We start from the raw sequence: 20,621 nt of genomic DNA, 5'->3' as shown, positions 1-20,621 counted from the left end.
CCCTAAAATCATCATCTCTATTCCTAGTCTTGGGGGCAGCATCACCCATAGATCTAGCCACGTAAGCCAAAGGGCTGGGATGAATCCTCTTATACTCCAAAGCCTGACAATGTCTGCTCCCACATCTCTGCCTTGTCATCACCTTGCTGTACTGTGCTTAGTCGCTCAGTCGTGTCCAACTCTTTGCAACCCCATGAACTGCATGCCAGGCTCCTCTACCCATGGGGATTCTTCAGGCAAGAATACTGGAGTCAGTTGCCATGCCCTCCTCCAGGGGATCGTCCCAACCCAGGGATCGAACCCAGGTCTCCCACATTGCAGGCGGATTCTTTACCATCTGGGCCACCAGTGAAGCCCTATCATTACCTTATTTCAGGCCATTTCCCACCCAGTTCATGGAAATGTTCTCTAAATTTGTCTCTTTACCACCTCTTTTTTTTTTTTTTAACCCTTCCCCTGGGGCTTCCCAGGTGGCTCAGTGGTAAGAATCTGCCTGCCATTGCAGGAGATGCAGGAGACATGGATTGGATCCCTGGGTCAGGAAGATCCCCTGGAGTAGGAAATGTCAATTCACTCCAATATTCTTACCTAGAAAATTCTGTGGACAGAGGAGCCCGGCTGATTACAGTCCATGGAGTTCCTAAGAGTCGACACACCTGAGCATGTACACACTACTCTATAATCTTGACATTGGTACCAAGTTGATCTTTTTAGAACAGATTTAATCTTGACATCATCTCCCCCAACCCTTCAACCTCTAAACACTCCCAAAGTTCTTTCAGTATAAAATGTGAACTCCTTAGCAAGGGATTCAAGAGCTTTGTTGCTCTGATTACTATGTGTTACCCTTTACTATGTGTTGCCCTTAGCTTCATCTCTTACCACACCCAACACCCTTGCAATTTCCAACAAAGTTGTTGGTGTGCAGTTCCCTGAACTAACCCCATGCTCTTTCTTGCCTTTAGCTTTAGTGACCTCATCACCATTTCCATCTTTGTATAGGTGATACCCTCTTAACCTTTGAGATGATACTGGTACTTCTTCCCTTCCCGTCACTAGCTGTGGGCTCACCGTGGTACAGAAAAGTTGAGAACAGTCATCTCTTTACATATCATCTTCATTCTAAGTTTGTTCTTTGTTCAGAGTCTCTCAACCCCATAACAACTCATATCACATAATAAGCAGCAGAGGGGTCCATTATCAAGACATGGAGAAGAATAACCCTTGGTGTGTGTCTTCTGAGGTCTCATTCAGTGGCTTTATCTTCTTTTCCTCATACCTTGCTGCTTAACCTTATACAGCTCATTCCTGTAGGAACCACCTAGAACAGGATTTCCCCAACACCTTTTGGCATAAGGATTATGATCAGAATCTTAACCATCATTACTTACATAAAATGTTGTGTTAGTCACTCAATTGTGTCCTATTCTTTGTGACTCCATGGACTATAGCCCACCAGGATCCTCTGTCTATGAAATTCTCCAGGCAAGAATACTAGAGTGGGTTGCCATGCCCTTCTCCAGGGGATCTTCCTGGCCCAGGGATTGAACCTGGGTCTCACACATTGCAGGCAGATTCTTTACCATCTGAGCCACCATAAAAGATAATACAAATACCAGGTTTATGGAAATTGTATAAAAAATTAAAAAAAAGAAATATCCCAACTGAACTACACTTCAGTCACAATAATAAGCAATATAAGGTCAAAGGAAATACAAGATGCCATTGGACAGCCATAACCTAACCGTAAGTAAATGGATGGGCCAGGACATTCCTGGCCTGTGCTTGTCCCAGTATAATTATTAGTGGCTTGCTAGTTTACTCTTGAAAGTGTTTCAGTTTGGATTTTAAATTATATGGTTATCCTGATTATTGACTGTCATAAAAGACACTATCAGAGGAACAGGAGAGGATTGAAGGCCAAACAGGTGAATCCTCTGATACACCTTATTCCATTAAAATGGGCAATTAGTTTGGCATTTCTGATTCCGCTCAAGTACACCAATTTTAAGCTTCCTCTGGCATCCCCATTCCCAAATTCTCATAACAATTGGTGGAACTTCTGCAGTACTTCTCACTAACTTAGCAACCTAACGCTGAGAATTGTAATTGTATGCATCTTTCCTCCATGGGGAGGCAGTGTTGCACAGGTGTTAGGAGTAGGGGTTTAAACACCAGAAACACTGTAGGAGAGTAGTATTTGGACTAAGCATGGACTCTAGGGTCCTTATCCCAACCCTACCACTTACTAGGGTGTCCTTGAGTGAGTTACTTAATCTCTTGTGAACTAGGTTTCCTCATCTGTGAAAAGGGGCCTGATAGTGTTATCACATAGGGTTGTGCTCAGAGCATAGTGCTACCCACACACAGGAAGTGCTCATTAAGTGCTGCTGCTGCTGCTGCTAAGTCGCTTCAGTCGTGTCCGACTCTGTGTGACCCCATAGACAGCAGCCCACCAGGTTCCGCCGTCCTGGGGTTCTCCAGGCAAGAACACTGGAGTGGGTTGCCATTTCCTTCTCCAATGCATAAAAGTGAAAAGTGAAAGTGAAGTCGCTCAGTCATGTCTGACTCTTCGCGACCCCATGGACTGCAGCCCACCAGGCTCCTCCGTCCATGGGATTTTCCAGGCAAGAGTACTGGAGTGGGGTGCCATTGCCTTCTCCACATTAAGTGCTAGCTATTATTAAATGGCTTCTCTGGTGGCTCAGTTCGTAACGAATCCACCTGCAATGCAGGAGACACAGGTTTGATCTCTGGGTCAGGAGGAACACCTGGAGAAGGAAATAGCCACCCACTCCAGTATTCTTGTCTGGGAAATCCCATGAACAGAGGAGCCTGGCGGGCAACGGTCCATTGGGTGTCAAAGTGCCAGACATGACTGAGGGACTAAACCACCACGTTATTAAATGACAATGAATGAAAGTGCTCAGCACAATGCCTGCTGCCTAGTAAGTACTTAGTGCATGTCGTTTTGTAATTACTAATCTTTTAGATTCTAGAGGACCTACCAGGCATTCAAAAATCATTTTTGCTGCATCAATACATACTCTTCTTTATTTATACATACTACAAATATATCCAGCAAGAAAGAACTGAGAAAGGTCCTATGCTAAAGGCATTGGTGACTTTTGGAAATGTTGCTTCAGGACATCATAAATGCAGAAATTAAGGTTGAATGAACTCAGGGGCTTAGTTTGAGATGAGAAAGTAAAGTAAGTTTGTTGATGACTTCTGAAAAAGAAGCTGAACACAGACAGTTAGCTTCTCATGGCCTCCCCAACCATCATCTAAAACTGTTTCATCCCCCGAAAGAGAAAGTCTTCAGGAGGCATTTGGGGAGGCCTGCGTCAGGTCCACGCTCTGAAGACAGCCACAGTGACCTCCAACACCCTTGTAAGAAATTCCGCTAGAAACAAAGCAAATGAACTGAGTGCAGGAGGTCCGGCCGGGTCTGCTTTCAACCCTGTTGCCAAGTTAGAAAACCATGTAGAGGAGGATTCTGGAGGAACCTCAAGAACAATCCCAAATCTGGAAGTGAGTCTGGAGGAAAGAGTGCGACATCAGAGGAACAGAGGCCGTCTCCATAGAGCCCTGCTACCCCGGTGCATCAGCGTCACCCAGAGGCAGCTGTGCTGGACGGTCGAGACGAAACAAAGCCACAGAAGCCAGAGCGCACGAACACCAGGCATCTTCGTGACAGTGACTCCCTCCAGCATTGCTGAGTCCTCCCCACATATCCTGGGCCTCCAGGGGAATGGCAGTTCTGTCTTTGATTATGTGGATGCAGTAGGGATCAGGGATGAGGTCAGGTACAGCACAGTGTGAACTTGAAGCAGACATCAGGTCCAAAAGCCCAACATGTGGCAAGCTGGAACTGATATGGCCCTGTCCAAAACAAACACACAAACCTTGCAAGGATGAGATTCCTTTGTGAAAAATGGTGAAGAATTATTCCATTGCCTACTGTCCCCTCACTGACGGAACAATAACTTAAGCTTACTTTAGCTATTAAGACCAACTCCCTTCCCCCAAACTAAGCTCTTTTCTTAAAAAAAAAAAAAAAAAAACTTTTCATTGGAGTATAGTTGATTTGCAATGTTGTGCTAGTTTCAGATGTATAGCAAACTTAACCATTTATACATATACATATTGCCACTCTTTTTTTTTTTTTTAGATTATTTTCTCGTGTAGGCCATTACAGAGTATTGAGTAGAGTTCCCTGCACTATACAGCAAGTTCTAATTAATTATCTATTTTATACAAAAGAGTGTGTATGTCAATCCCAGTCTCCAAATTTATCCCTCCCCTCCCTTATCCCATAAGGGATACCCATAAGGGTAACCATAAGTTTGTTTTTTACATCCATGACTCTACTTCTATTTTGTAAATAAGTTCTTTTGTACCTTTTTTTTTTTTTTTTAGACTCCATATATAAGGAACATCATATGATATTTGTTCCCCAGATTTAGTTTTTAGAGAAGTTTGCAAGTTCAAGACATTACCATATATATGGCAAATATGAGACCCAGTTACACCTTCCCACATTGAAAGATGAAAACAGGGCCTACAAGATTTTAGCAACTGAAAATAAATGATGTAACAAAATTCCTGAGGTGGAAGAACATGTCTATGGAAAGAATTTTCAACAGCAAAAGAAATCAGTTTTAGCACCATATGTTTTATGATTTCAGCAACATTAAATAAAATAAGAACTTTGTTAGACAGGTGATAAAATATGAAAAGAGAAGAAAAGGGACCTAAAACAGTTAAGGAAATATAAAATAATATGGAAAAACATAAAGTTATAAAGCCACCTGAGAAGCAGTGAAGAACAGAACTGACAATGCAGAAAGTGAAGGATGAAGGCATGTTTGAGAAGCTCTCATAAGTTGAATAGGAAATGAGTTACACAAAGGTGATGAGAGAGAAGATGATAAATAATGAATGACAAAAATAAATACCCAATATACCAGATAATTTGCATTGCTAGAGCGTAACCCAGAAGAAGCACTCAACAAGTTGATAGAACTTCCCTGATTAAAAAACAAAAACCTAAAAATGTAGATTTCAGCTCATCAAGTAATAATCAAAATTAATTAAAAGAGATTTGTACTTAAACATTTCCTGGTAAGAATGTTTAATTTCAAAAACAAAAGCAGAATTTTATCAATGGGAAAAGATACAGTTTACCTACAAAGGTTCTGCAACATTAAATGTTGGAAAAATTTGATGAATAAAGTTATGATCTAAAATGTTCTGTCAAGATGTCACTTACATGAAAACAGAAAGACGTTTTCAAATACATACAGATTCTTCTAAAAGGGGGAGTGAGGATAATTTTCTTTAAGAAATTACTCAAAAAGTGAATCAGGGTTTTAAAAAAACTTAATAGTGATTATATAAAAGAACTTCCAGTGACCATCCAAACCATTTAAGCAAATATGTCTCATTAGTATTTTCATTAAATTTTGAGATGATATTACATCAACTAATAAGAGCAGTCTGTTATGAGAAAGGAACAGCTGAAAATAAGAAACTTTTGGAGAGAAAATATGCTGTTTCTGAGTATTCAAATTCATGGAAAAAATGACCACCACAAAGAATATTACAAAAATAAATTCAGTTCATCAGGAGACAGTTTAAGAAATTTTTTCCAGAACTCAAGCAGAAAGAATACAGAGATTAAAATTATGAGACCAGAGGTAAGTAATACAAAGTGAAAGTGAAGTCCCTCAGTCATGCCTCTTAGCGACCCCATGGACTGCAGCCTACCAGGCTCCTCCATCCATGAGATTTTCCAGGCAAGAGTACCAGAGTGGGGTGCCATTGCCTTCTTCAAGTAATACAAAGGCATATAAAAATTCCTCAGACATAGAAAAATCCAAAATATATAGCACCCACATACCTTTATTGAAAAAAATATCACTTGGAAGTATTGACATCAAAATGGAAAACTTTTTGTAAATAAAGGATATGAAAAAGACATAATATAAAAGAAATAGAAGTAATGGCCCCAGAAAAGTTAATGTCACAGTAATGTTATCAATGAGGTTATACAGCAAAATATAAAAGTTAAAGAATGTATTCTCAAAAAAGAAAGTGAAAAGGGTAAATTTTTTTGTGCCACATAGAAAAAGTTGCTCATACTATATTCACATATACTGCCTCCCTAAAATGTAGTTTACTTTTATCTATCTTCCAAATCAGTCAACCCTAAAGGAAATCAACCCTGGATATTCACTGGAAGGACTGATGCTGAAGCTCCAATACTTTGGTCACTTGATGTAAAGAGCCGACTCACTGGAAAAGACCATAATTCTGGGGTCACAAAGAGTCAGGCATGACTTAGAGCCACCCCCGGTTCTCTCAGCCCTATGGCTGTGTGCTTATAGGGAGCTCATTGTGTCCTTGTGGCTTGCACGTGAAGGGTGCCTCTGACTTTTCTGGCATCCATAGTACCGTATCTTGTCTTGTCACGGTCACTTGGTGTTCATCCACAGATCACACTACTGGCTTTGACTGGTGGCCTTTCAGGCTCGTTTATCACATCTTGGTTTCAGACAACTAACTAGTTTTCCATTCTGTTAACAACAATTCTGTGTTGAATTTGCACCTGAACCAATATTTGATATCAGAAATATCTTTAGGCTTTTCTTGCTCTGTGTGAGTGTGTGTGTGTATTGGAAAAGGTGAATTAGTGGAGGTGAAAGGATTACATATTTTGGTCTAGTATCTTCCTGAGCAGTCACAAAAAAAACACAATTTAGTTTACATCTTGACACAGTATATGTGCATTATATACCTACACATAGTTGACTGAAAGTTTCACATAGCATGACTTTCTGTCATGGTATGCAATATATTCTGATATTTCTATTCTATTTCATTTTTATTAACTGTTGGCAACATCCCACCAAACTGATTTCCCAAATCACTAATAGGTTGCATTCCACAGCATTAAAGTCATTGCTGTCATAGCCTTCAATGAGGTGAACTAACAGGGAAATTCCTTACAAGTCAGTACCGTGGGGCTGGGGTCTCCAGACAGATAGGAGCAGGGTGGGTACAGTGCTCAGTGGCTTGATTTGGGTCTGCACTGAAGACATTGGAGGAGGGTAAGAGTTGCTGTCAGCTTTTAGAGCAAGAGGGAGGCTGGTTCATGACTCCAGCCAATCAGAAGAGGACAAGAGCTGAAGATCTGGGCTTCAGCCAGTTAGGGTGCAGGGAGGCTAGGAGGAAGGAGAGAAAGGGAAGGAAGAAGTGGAGCAGGGTAGGGCGTGGGAGGGGGGATACAAATGAATGTGGGGCCAGAATTAATTGCCTGTTTCGCTCAGTGGCGCCTGAGGCTGCCCTAGCCTTGCACGATTAGCTGGGGACCTGGTGGGTCACTGAGGACATGAATGACTTCAACTGGGTGGGGCTGAAGAAAAGCAGGACCTGACAGTTTTATAATTTCCATCCTTACTGGGACTCTGCTCTTCCAGGACTAAAAGACTCCTGGGTGATGTTTCCAACTGTGAGCTCTCTTTATTTCCCTTTCATTTTACTCTGACCTGTATGCCAAGGAGAGGACAATTTAAACTCAATTTGGTCCACTTGATTCTTTCTGACTGGCTGTATCTGTGACTAATGGAAAGAGCTTGTGTTTTTAAAGGAGCTCAACCATAGGGAGGTTTGGAAACTCACATAAGCACAAAAGAATGTGTTTCAGAAACAAATCAGAATGACACCCAGGGTTGTTCTTTTGCTCTTACTCTTTGCATATGAGATCCTTGAAAATGATTGAGCAGTAATCTGAGGGCCAGGTCAAGTTCCATGCAAACCCCTCTCTGGGAACACACAGTGAATACACAAGATGTATTGACTTTTTATCAGGCTCCAAACCTTGGAGAGGACCTAGAAAAACAAAAATAGGTAAGGAGCCCTGGAGCTACTCCCAGCAGTTACCTTTTCAAGGGACCAGTGGCTTTGCCTCCTTGTGGTCTGGGGAACCCTTCTGAAAGCCAAACAGAAAGTGATGTGAAGAGGAGGTGACTGATTTTGAGTGGATCCAGATTTAGTAAGTGAATCTTCAAGCTCAGAATTCTGTAGGACTGTGTTCAAGCAGAATTCCCTGGGAGGCTACTTGAATTCCAAATTTTGTTGAGATATATATTTGTGGAGCCAAAGCATGAGATCCTAAGAAGGGACCTGAATTCTCTACAGCATCTCGATACCCAGTTGCCCCATGGAAATCTTCAGGGGCTAGAATTGCATGAGTTAGAATTTAATTGAGTCAAATATCTGGGACATTTCACATCCACTGACTTGGATGTAAAACATGGATATTTCAACTCTTTGACTATAGTTTGTCAGCATTTGTGTGTTAAAAATAATTCTAAAAACAAAATAATCCACAACAGAGTTCAGTGGAACCTTAAAGAGCCTGTTGATGAAAGTGAAAGGAGAGTGAAAAAGTTGGCTTAAAACTCAACATTCAGAAAACTAAAATCATGGCATCTGGTCCCATCACTTCATGGCAAATAGATGGGGAAGAAATGGAAACAGTGACAAACTTTATTTATTTATTTTGGCGGGGGCTCCAAAATCACTGCAGGTGGTGAGTACAGCCATGAAATTAAAAGACACTTGCTCCTTGGAAGAAAAGTTATGACCTATCTAGACAGCATATTAAAAAGCAGAGACATTATTTTGCCAACAAAGGTCAGTCTAGTCAAAGCTATGGTTTTTCCAGTGGTCATGTATGGATGTGAGAGTTGGACTATAAAGAAAGCTGAGCACTGAAGAATTGGTGCTTTTGAACTGTGGTGTTGGAGAAGACTCTTGAGAGTTCCTTGGACTGCAAGGAGATATTTTGGTCAAGGCTTATGTAACTGTGTAAAGAATGATCATGAGTACATATGAAACAACAAACTTTGACAGTAACAGGACAATTATTAGTAGAGTTGGGATGGGAGAAGCAAGCCTGTCAATATCCCCTTACCTCTTGTTTTATCTTACGACTCTCATTTTATTTTCTTCTTGAGAAAATACAGTACCTGCCCATTGGCAAGAAAGTGTTCCAGATGGATTTAGAATTTTCTCAACACTCCAGAATATTTCTTGGATCTTTCCTTATATCTAGAAATCAAAGATGAATACCAACATTTTCTAAATTTTACATGTCAATCAGATAGAAGGATAGTGCAAATGAAATATTTTAAGACAAAAGAAAATGTGAATTAATTAACAGTGGGTGATCCTTTGTAATAAGTGTGTATATATATGCTGTCACTTCAGTTGTGTCTGACTCTTTGTGACCCTATGGACTGTAGCCTGCCAGGCTTCTCTGTCCATGGGATTCTCCAGGCAGGAATACTGAAGTGGGTTGCCATGCCCTCTTCCAGGGAATCTTCCCAACCCAGGCATCCAACCCGCGTCTCTTATGTCTCCTGTATTGGCAGTCAGGTTCTTTACCACTAGTGCCATTTGTAATAAGTAAAGGAATGCAAATGATTTGTGCTCGATTCTTGAGAACAAAAAAATGCTAACACAAAAAGAATTTACTTGAGACCCCTGCTTCTTTATTAGACAGCCAAGAATAGATCCCCAACTCTAGTTCAAGTCCCTACTTCAATTCTTTACCTCCCTTCCCAGTTTAATTCCCTCACTATAGGACTTCTCTACTGATAAGAAAATCAGACATGGGATGGAGGAACTGGGGATTCCTCTCTAATCATTAGGTATCTTACCTTGCTCCTCAGTAACCAAAATTTCAGATGATACTTGTCTGGGTTATAACACAGCATTGCAAAACACAGTATTGTGTTTCAGAAGTGGGCACAGGTGACCAGTGTTCAAGGAGATCTCTTGAATCCAGTGGAAAAGAGTTGTAGAATTCTAAGTAGACTGTGGCTAATAGTCACATGGTGGCTCCTCTGAAGCACATACACAGCACTGAGCCAGATCTGCCAGACCCTCACTAAGACCCCCAGGACCAGAGCATCTACCCTTTGGCTGAAGAAAGGGAGTCAGACGCAGTCTTTGAGATTTTAAATATACTACTGAAACATGTCCAAGAGGATGGCTGGGATTCTAATGAAAAACTTTCCAAAGCTTTAAAAGTTTAGGGCTGGGATATGCTCTTCTGGTGAGCTATTGGGAGTCTCCCAGTTGCATTAAACTCAGAGATCTACCATTGATTAGACAGGCTGGTTCATTGAGGATTTGTACTCTAGAATTGTTGGCCCATCTGGGAAGGCTCCTCAGGATCACATAGGGTCACAGGAATTGGCTGGAGCTATCTGAGTCTCAGTCCTGAGACACTCATCCAAACAAGGCCAGAAGCCAGGACCGGCTGGCAAAAGATCAGGAGGCATCCATGAGCAGTAGAGACTTCTCTCCACGCTCTTCTTCCTTCCTTCCATCCAACTAATAGTTAGATGCTGGGGAGGCAAATATCCTTCACATTCTCACAATGGAAGCTTGAAGAAAAAAGTGATGGCAACCCAGTATCAGAGGATGATGACTGAGAGATGGACACAGTGCCCTGAGATCCCGGGGCAGGAGCAATGAGCCCCATCTGTGTTGGTCGAAGGCAACAGGCAGAGATCAAGTTGGGTCTTACAGATGAGTAGGAGCTTGCCAGTTTGGACATTGCATGTCTCAAGCAGATGGAATTTTGGAATAGAAAGGTTTACTGGAAAAGGTTTATTTTTGACAAGTCAAGCCTCACCCTCTCCACTCCTTCTGCATCTCCCCAACTCCCCACTCCTCGACCCTGTAGGCTTTATGCTGCTGCCGCCCAAAACTACTTGCTTTTCCCCAAACAAAGCATTTCTGGATTTATTAGAGGAGGAGTTGAATATTTTTTCAAATGCTGATTTACCATCCTTCAAGGGATTGCCTGTTCTGATCCTTTGTTTATTTTTCTATTGTTTGCCTTGGTAACATTTACTTTGTACCAATTATTTATATATACTGGACACTAATCTTTTGCCATTTATTTTTGTGGCAAACATCTCTCACTCTCTTCCTTGTCTTTGCTGATGGTATTTTTTGTCATCCAGAATTTTAGACACTTCTAATAGTCATAATAATTCTTTTTGTAAAGAACAATTGCTACTTTTTGTATTTGGTTGAGGGAACTCTTCACTAACCTGATGACATAAAAATCTTCTATAAATCACCCGATGGATTGAAAGTTTTGTTTTTCCTATTAGGTTTTAATACATCTAGGGTTACATTTGGTATGAGATAGTGATCTGATTGATTGTTTCCAATTAGAAATCCATTGTCACAGCAATGACATGGAAGGGTTTATTCTCCCTCCCCAATGTGAATCACCTCTTTCACTATGTATTAGAGCAAGACCTTACATACATTGATGTGTGGATGTAGTTCTCCCTTTTACTCCGTTGGTTCTACTCTTACATATCATGTTTATGGGGTTGCTATATTTGATAGGGCAGGCTTTCCAACTTTGTTCTTTTTCATTATTGCCTTGATCACTTTTATAGCTTTAATCTTCATTTCATTTGTGAAGTCAGTTTTTGAGTTTCACAAAACATTTTTTCAGAATTTTTCCTAGAATTGAAGTTATAGGTCAACCTGGAGAGCTTCCGTATCCTTATGATATGTAATCTTGCAGTGTTTGACCATAACGTATTGTATCACTTCTGTTCAGATCAGACAGACATATCATTACTGGATGTGGGGCAGAAAAAAGTAGATTTTACTCATAGAGGTGGAATACACTTAACCAAAATGAGAATTCCTAGACATATTGAATCACAGAAAAAAAAAGCATAAAATTTACTTTGCACAGATTCATCTTAAAGATCTATAAAATAGTCTGAAACAAAATAACAATAACTTTCTAGAAGTTAAAATTAAGGTAGATGAGTGCATAAAAATAAAAGCTATCTGAAACCAGTGGAAAATGTTTTCAGTCCAAAATGTCAGAGTCAAAAGAGCAAACTAACCTCAACAATTATGACAGGCAGAAATGCAGAGCTCAGCTGAAACAGATCCTTAATAAAAGGAAAAGAGCACTGAGTCTACAGAAGAGTACGTTAAAATAGAAAAAGTTACTATGAAGTCAGTGCAACAGATTGAGTATGAGCACTTTGAAAAATATAAGCTGAATTGAAGTAGTAGTAAGCGGTATCAGTGAAACAGAAGTCAACTGTGGGAAATAAGCCCATTTCCAAATCTTAAGTGTTATGATTCCATATGTCTTAGAGAAAATTTTCCTCTTTTTTTCAGTAAAAGGATCACTTTTTAATGATGAGGAGCTGTATCATTTTTCTTCTTTTAAGTATTAGTTACATTAACTATCCTTAAATTTTGAACTATCAATATCTTAGTGAAATAAATCACCAATTAATTAATTAGCATTCTTTTGAATTTCTGCTGGATTTGTTTTGCTAATATATTTTTTAGAGACTTTGAATCTGTATTTACCAATGAATTTTGACTCTTTTGAGGAGTGGAATTTGTTTCTCTTTGTCTATTTGGGCATGTAGTTTGTGCCGATTTCATTTGAATGAATTGGAATGCTATTTCTTCTCTAATCAGAGCAATAAATTGCACAAAAATAACTATTCCTTAAAGCTGTGAAACTAACCTGTGAATCTGGCTGGGCTCAGGAATTTTTTGACATATGAGTATATGGAGTAGGGGTGGTAAGGAGTTTGAGGTGGAGTGAAGAGAGTTCTTTACCAAAGTTTCTCAGAATTCTAAAAGTAAGTCTAAGCATCTTTAATTTCCAAAGTTATGGAAGTTTCAGATGGTGAGCCCTGTTAAAGGCTAGGTCGACTGTAAAACAATAGAATATATGACACAAGGTAAAGACAAATGAACACCTGATTAAATCACATCTGCTTTATTTCCCTAGGTCAGGAAGTGTGCTGCACCACTGGAATGAAATCTATTACTTTGTGGAACAGTTGGCTCATAAATTCATCAGGTGAGAAATATGTAGTTCTCGGCCATAAGTAAACCCAGCCTATGTTTGCTATTCTACTAATTACTAACTAGTTTGGGGGTGCTTTTTGACAAAGGTAGAATCTCAGACCTTGGAAGAGAGATTTACCTTTGTTTTCATCTTTGCCACGTGTTAGAATATTTTGTTTGTTTTTGTTTTGCTTTTAAATAGAATAACTTGACTATGTTTTCAACAGGAACCCAATTTGGTTATAAGATCAATATTTTAACTTTCTTCCTCTCTTGTCGAATAATATCCTTCTAGAAGGATCATTAACATTTTCTTTCACAGTGCATTATGCTGGAGAAATTGGCTCATTCTGGCTGGACCCATGTATATGGTGTAAGGTCACCTTACACCTTATGGGGTGTAAAGTGATCAATTCATCCCAGTTTGCCCAGAACCTCCTTGGTTTTAGCACTGAAAGTTTCATACCCTGGGAGCTCTCCTCAGTCCTGGACAAACCACCATGCTTGTTCAGCCTGACTATGTGCCCTATGGGGTAGAATACTCTAAGCATTCTCAACCACATGTCCAAGGGAGGACAATGAAATTTTGAACATCGGCACTGTAAACGTTGCAGGGGCCTTAGCAGTCCAGTAAATGTAGACTCCCACTAGTAAAAGAAAGGAGGTCATTTTACCCTCTTTGGGTACAGCTGCCAAACGACAACACAACTGTGATAGCATTCACCTATATGCTTGAATTTAAACCAGTTGTCCAGGTCTTTGGTAAAAATTGTTCTGGGTATTGTAAATTTGAAAGCAACTCCACTTCTGCTTGGTGGCCTCTGTTGTCTTCCAGCCAATGTGAGTAGCCGTATACATCTTCTGTGAGTAAGATTTTTTTTTTTTTAACTCAGGAGACAAGTTGTCCTCTGAGACCAGAAAACTGATAAATGTATTCCCTGCAAATTCACCTGCTGGTCTCCACATGTACCCATCTGTGGAGGGAGCAGGTTAAGGGGTGTCCTCTCTGTGATGCCCAAAATTGGAAACTAAAGCAAGTAGCCTATAAGCCCAGATGAATGGAGAAAACAGAAGCTGGGAGGAGATGGAGATGAAAAATAGAGAGAAAGGAGAGAAACAAAATATTTAAGAGACTCATAGAAGCTTAGAATTGAAAGGAATAACTTTCCAATCTATCCTAAGAGCTATGCACTCACTGCCAGCTTGGAAAGCTCTGGTGAGAAACTGCTGCTTTTTGAGGCAAATGCAACCCAGTAGTTGAACAGTTCCAGTTTCCATAAGAGTCCTTTTGTCCCTGACCCATAATGTCCCTTCCTACACTCTCATCCAGGAGTGATATAAAACAAATCTATCTCCAGACACTTGGGAGTATCTGCTATGTTTCTATTTGCTCTGATGGTTTTCTGTTCCCTCTAAAGCAGAGGAGTCTCCTGAAAAAAGATTTGAAGTCAGGCAGATGTGGAGTTGCATCCAAGCTCCATTAGGCAACCAAAGCAACTGACTCATCTTGGTTGAACCTCAGTTTACATGTGAAAATTATAAGAGAAAATGTGCTCAAAAGAACAAACCCAGCACCTGACTTAGAGTGGGCACTCCACACTTCTCTTTTCCAGTTCCTTCAGCACCTCCAGACACTTTACTATTTTAGATTCAAAGAAATTAGAGGTAGGGATTGAGGAAACTAAGAGACCATTTAATCCAGTTCTGTTTGTTTTAGAGACAAAGAAACTAAGGACCAGAGTAGTTGATATGGCTTAGTCTAGACCACGAGACACATCCCTGGTTGGTTTGTTTGTTTTTTGGCTGTGCCATGAGGCATGTGAGATCTTAGTTCCCCAACCAGGGATGGAACTGGTGCCCCCTGCAGTGGAGGCATGGACTCTTAACCACTGGACCACCAGGGAGTTTCCACTTCCCTTTCATTGTCTCCTCTGGTCCTCTTTGGCTATGGACCCCCATCAAAATGTGGCACCAAGACACGACTGCCATGCAGACTCCAAAAAGGACTGCTTTTGTCAACTGCTGCAGCCCCAGGGCCTCTAATAGTGCCCGACATACAATACATGCTCATTCAATACCATCACTTTTCACCATATTCTTTAAATCCTCATACTACACCTCACACCCATCACTCTCAGCAAAGAACTTCACCTGCTGTTTCACCAAAAGCCCAGAGAACAGCAGGCAAGGGATTACCTCTTATTCTAATCCTCCTCTTAAAAGATATACGCATGCCTTCCCATTGTCTCTGAGATTCTAGTATCCCCTTTATTTAATCCCAGTCTTTTCACATTAGTCCATTTTATCCATTGTCTCCAATATTCCCCCAGGTCTTTGTTTCTTTCTTGTATTTTTCTCTACCTTTCCTCTGGCTCCATTTCCATTGCCAATAGATAAAATGTCATTTAAAAAAAAAGTGAATTTCCTGATCCTGTCTTCCTATAGATGCTACCTTAATTCTTTCCTAATTTCTCACTAAATATCCTTAAAGACTGTCTGGCTTCATCGTTACTTCTCATTCATTCCTTAACCCATTCCCATCTGCCTTCATCCCCACCCTTATACCTGCTTACTCTCACCACAGTCCCAAAGTGATGCTCAATAGGACAAATCCATTGAGAGCCATGCAGTGCTTGCTCTTCTGGTTAGAGACACTTCATTGGATTCAGATTTATCTCTCCTTGAAGTCCTCTCCTTCACTGACTTCTGGCTCACCTTTCATCCACTGACCAGAGCCAGGTTTTTAAATGTTAGTGTTGGTTCTAGGTTTGGCCCCCTTCCCATCTCCCTGCTGACACTCTGAACAATTTTACTCACATCAGTATGCTGAGAATTCCCAAATTATGTCTTCAGCCCAGAGTCATATACCAATTACTGTTTGGAGACCTACATTTCCCTCATTTTAAATTCATTCTTTCCAGAGCTTAATTCTCTATAAGGTAGGCAGTATAACATGGTGGTGAAAAACCCAAGTTCTAGAATCAGAATGCTTGGTTTTAAGCCCTAGGTTCACCACTCTCCCACTCTGTGACCTTGGGAAATTTTTTTTATCTCTCAGAGTCTCAATTTCCTTTTGTGGAAAATAGGATTGGTAATAATAATGATCTCATAAAGTTGTTACAAGTTTAATGAGATAATACATGGGAATCACTTACAATAGTGCCTGACACATAGTAAGCACATGATTGGAGTGGTGATTATTATATTATTATGAAAATTATGATTGTTATTATTATCATTTGTGACATAATGTCCTCAGCACTGGTGAAGTAGTAACAGGCAGCCTGATGCCATGGACAGAGAACCCATTCTCAAGAGGCCAATTTCAACCCACCAGGTGTTGCTTGGGCTCCTACTATGTATTACAGACCATGCTAAGGGTTTCCAAAGATGCATTAGACATAAGGTAATGGATGTAAACTTTATTTTGGAGGCAATAGAAGCCATTGGAGGTTTGATAGAGATGACAAGATGAGTGACAAGATCTGATTTATATTTTAGGAAAATAATTCTGGAATCAGTGTGAGGAATGAATTGGAGCAAGGAATGATGTTCAGCTGGGTCACAAACTAGGAAACAATTATTGTCAGGAAAAGGGGAACAGGTTTGGGGAAACATTTTAGGAAGTGGGGACTATAAGATCTGTGGCCAGGTCAGATATGAGAAATCATCGCCTCATGAAGAAATTGGCTGTTATTATGAAGGTAAACCAGCTGGCTACCTAGAGAGAGCCCCAGAGGGTGGGATTCCAGTGGTGGATCCATGGACAGTCCATCTTGCAGACAAAAAGTTATGTTTGTCCTCCCCTGAGGGTTATTCTATCTTTCAGAATGTGGGTTTTACATTGATGAAGTTCCCAATCACTGCCATGTAAAACCATGCTGATATATTCATTAATCATGAGAAGTTCTAACTACCAAGTAGAATAGTTATTCTTGCAGCCCATCAGCAATGCTGTCCTTACAAGGTAACCTCCTTAGAAAGCCAAATAGAGAGGACAAATTGATTGTGATCCTACTTTCCAAGTAAAATAAACTGTATAATATTGATGACTAATGGCATAAAGCTGCCACTGCCTAAGACACTCCATTCATTGTAGGGTATACCAGACTATAGCGGAGACACTCAGGAATGTTTTCTGTTGGGATCCTGAATTGTATAGACAGCATGCCAACCAGTCTTCTAGGGACACACTTCAGACATAGTGGAGGAAAGTGATGAGCTTTAGCTTTCTTACTTGTAATCCACATTCAGTGAGTGATGGTGTCAAATCAGAAGCAGCTTCCAGGAAGACAAAGAGAGTCTTCTCTTTGATCCAAAGCTTCAAGTTTGCTGGTGGCCGAATACTTGCAACACCAGCTGTGGAAGTGCCCTTTGGGTTATAGGTTGGCAGCTTTGGCAGCCATAATAAGAAGGGAAGAAGGAGGGGGAAGCCTAGAAGGGAATGACATTCCACTGTGTCTCTTTCTGCCCTAATAGAATTGCTTTTCCTTCCAGCCCACAGCTAAGAATGTCCTTTATTGTCTTCTCTACTCAAGGAACAACCCTCATGAAACTCACAGAAGACAGGTAAGGATGCTCCCCATCCCTGTCATTACAAAACCCATCTTTTATTGAGTAGTTCTGATATTTGTGCCCTCCTGCCAGCCTTGACCTGTTATTTTAATCAAATAGTTCTCTTTTCACTTATGTGTTGAACTTTGCACATTGACCCATCTGCTAATTTACTCTGCACTGACGTTGATAGAATTTCCTGCTGTTGGTGAAACTTTATAAATGACTGAATCACATTAAGGTAAATCTTACCTTGGTGACTCAGTCTGCTGACGTGGAGCAAAATGTTAGCAAACCAAATTCTTAGAGGATTATATTTTCTTTTATTTAAATTAGATTTATTTTGTGGATTGAGCACTGTGAGATCAGTAAGAACTTGAAATATTATCATCCATAATTATAAAGGCAGGAAATAGAAAGGGAGGGCGTATGGTACCACAAGATAAAAGACAATTTGAATCAGGTGTGGAAAAATGTTGTTGACATAAAAGGATTATTTAGAAGGAAGTGGCAACCTACTCCAGTACTCTTGCCTGGAGGATCCCATGGACGGAGGAGCCTGGTAGACTGCAGTCCATGGGGCCGCTCAGAGTCGGGCACAACTGAAGTGACTTAGCAGCAGCGTAACACAAACATTGTTTGGTGATTTACCACTTGTAGGTAAAAACTAGCAGTAACAGAGACATGTCATTTATTCACAGCTAGGGTGGCATATGGGAGATGACACTTTTCCTGAGTTAATGATTCTTTGTCTACGTTTTTAAAAGTGGTATGGTCCACATGAGAGAGGCCCCAATAATCCCACTCTCAGGATTATTGACTGACTTATGTAAACAGGATGGAGAAAGGGAGGAATAGCAAGTACAGGGAGGGTAAAGGACTTTATTCTATACCATTCTTCTAGAAATGAGAATAGGACTAACAGGGTGGAGTAAAGTTTCCTGGAATTTGCACTCACACAGCACATCTGATCTAGTTCTTGTTTTCCTCCATGTCTTTGCTTCCCATCTGTAACAAAAAGAGTCCTCCGTACCACATGGAAGTTTCCAAATCCTGTTACACCTCCAGCAGTGTCTATTACATGCACTCATGCCATATGAGATGCACTGAGTCCCCATTTTCAAAATAGGGGTTTCTTATTCCTTATGGAGTAAGGGGAAACTGAGCCTTATCTTGCTCCTAAGAAAAGAGCAGAACCCACTGTAGATGCAAGCTGCACATCCTTTCTGCCCCACCTGCTGGTAAACAGAGACTCATGATGCCCAAGAAGCCTGTGTGGCTTCCCTTCAGTATTGGCCAAGGATTTTAAGAAACTCTGAGACACTGTCTCTATCCTGTGGACCACATGCAAGACTCCTAATCTCTCTCAGTCTTTATATATGATAATATCTCAGTCTTAATTTACAAAGATGTCTTTTCTTTAGAGAAAACTCCTCTCTTAGCCATTCTTCACATCATCCTGCAACCCAAGGCTGCCTAATGCTGCATTATGCTGATTCCACTCACTCCATGCCTGAGAGTTTGGCAAGAGAGCAAGTTCACACATCCCTTGTGGATATTTTTTGTGCTACTGCTCACAGCCTCTAGGAAGTTGGAGAGGTCGAGGGAGGTCACAGATTTATAAACACTATTAGAACACTGAGGATTTCAGACCCATTTTGGTTATGCTAGTTCAAATTAGTCATCTGAATCCTACTTTGAATCTAGTTTTTTATGCCTTAACTTTACTACTCTTAGTATCTTGTGCCAAGAAGACTGGGATTAGAATCTCTACTTTTCTGGAAGCAGCATTTAATATTTAAAGGATGAAGATACATCAAATAACAGCCAGAAATACCTTGCTAAAGGCTGAATGATTTGGGATTAGCAGATGCAAACTATTATATAGAAAATGGATAAACAACAAGGTCCTACTGTATAGCACAGGGAACCATGTTCAATATCCTGTGATAAACCATAATGGAAAAGAATATGAAAAGAATGTATATAAGTGAACCACTTTGCTGTCCAGGAGAAATTAACACAACATTGTAAATCAAACAAAGGCTGAATGAGTTTTATGTGGTGACCTCATGGCCTAAACTACAGATCAGCTGGTGAAGCATGGCAATGGTTTACTGACACATCCCCAACCTTGTCAGCCTGTGGAAAGATGCGGGCAAGCCGGAAAGTATTTAAACTACTTCCTCATGAGATTGGTGTAATGAATTAGGCTTTAGAGCTCCCAAACTTGTAGTTTCTGAAATATATAACTTTCAGTGTTTTAGTTTATATTTCTTGAAATATAATAAATATTTATATTTATTATGAAGATTAATTGTCTCATTTGATCTTCATAATATCCCTGCAAGACAGGGAAAGATGCATTATTAAACCTGTATAATAATGTGGAACCTTACAGAATTTTTAAAAACTTGCTGAAAAACAAGACATGAATTAGCAGAGATTCTCATTTCAACAAGAGCAAAAGATTTGGGGCATATTAAAAGAAATAATATCAAAGGTACATTTGAAACCAATTCTTGGCATCAGATCCACACAGGAGAACCAGGGGAAGGTTGGAGTAATACAATGAAAAATAATTATGTAAAGTGTCATTTTTCACTGACTAAAGATTTTTTTTTTCTCTTTACTTTTAGTTCTCAGCAGTTTGATTATGATATGTCTGCCATGGCTGTTTTTTTTGTTTTGTTTTGTTTTGTTTTTGCTTCTTTTTTGAGTTTGTCCTATTTTGGCTTTGCTGAACTCCTTGAATTTAGAAATTTATGACTTTGATCAAATTGGGTGTCTCTGTAGCTGTTATTTTTCAAATAGCTTTTTCTGCACTGGTTGTTTTCCCCTCTCCTTCTGGAATCTCAGTGACATACATGTTAAATTAAACCTTTTGGGTGTTATTCCACATGTCCCTGAAGTTCTGTTTAATTGTTTTTGCAATTTTCTTTCTGTTCTTTATACTAGATTGTTTCTGTCATTGTGTCTTCATATTGACTCTTTCCTCTGTCATCTTCATGCTGCTGCTTAGCTCATCCACTGAATTTCTTATTACAGATACTGTATTTTTTCAATCATAAAGTATCTATTTGGTTCTTTTTAAAAAATTTCCTCTGCTGAGAATTTCTATCTTTCCTTTT

General features: G+C 40.0%; 1 protein-coding gene across 2 annotated transcripts in view; it reads left to right on the top strand.

The window, feature by feature from the left end:
- Positions 1-20,621, top strand: part of ANTXR1 (ANTXR cell adhesion molecule 1) — a 251,881-nt gene that overhangs the window by 11,994 nt on the left and 219,266 nt on the right. For both annotated transcript variants that reach the window (XM_061155147.1, XM_061155148.1), the window contains exons 2-3: positions 12,878-12,949; positions 17,434-17,505. In XM_061155147.1, the coding sequence (XP_061011130.1) occupies positions 12,878-12,949; positions 17,434-17,505 (144 nt within the window). The remainder of the gene's footprint in view (positions 1-12,877; positions 12,950-17,433; positions 17,506-20,621) is intronic.

Source organism: Dama dama, chromosome 11 (assembly GCF_033118175.1).
Source record: "Dama dama isolate Ldn47 chromosome 11, ASM3311817v1, whole genome shotgun sequence".
NCBI classification, from domain to species: Eukaryota; Metazoa; Chordata; class Mammalia; order Artiodactyla; family Cervidae; genus Dama; species Dama dama.
The sequence above is the reverse complement of the archived record's forward strand: the minus strand, read 5'-3'. Positions and strand labels throughout refer to the sequence as shown.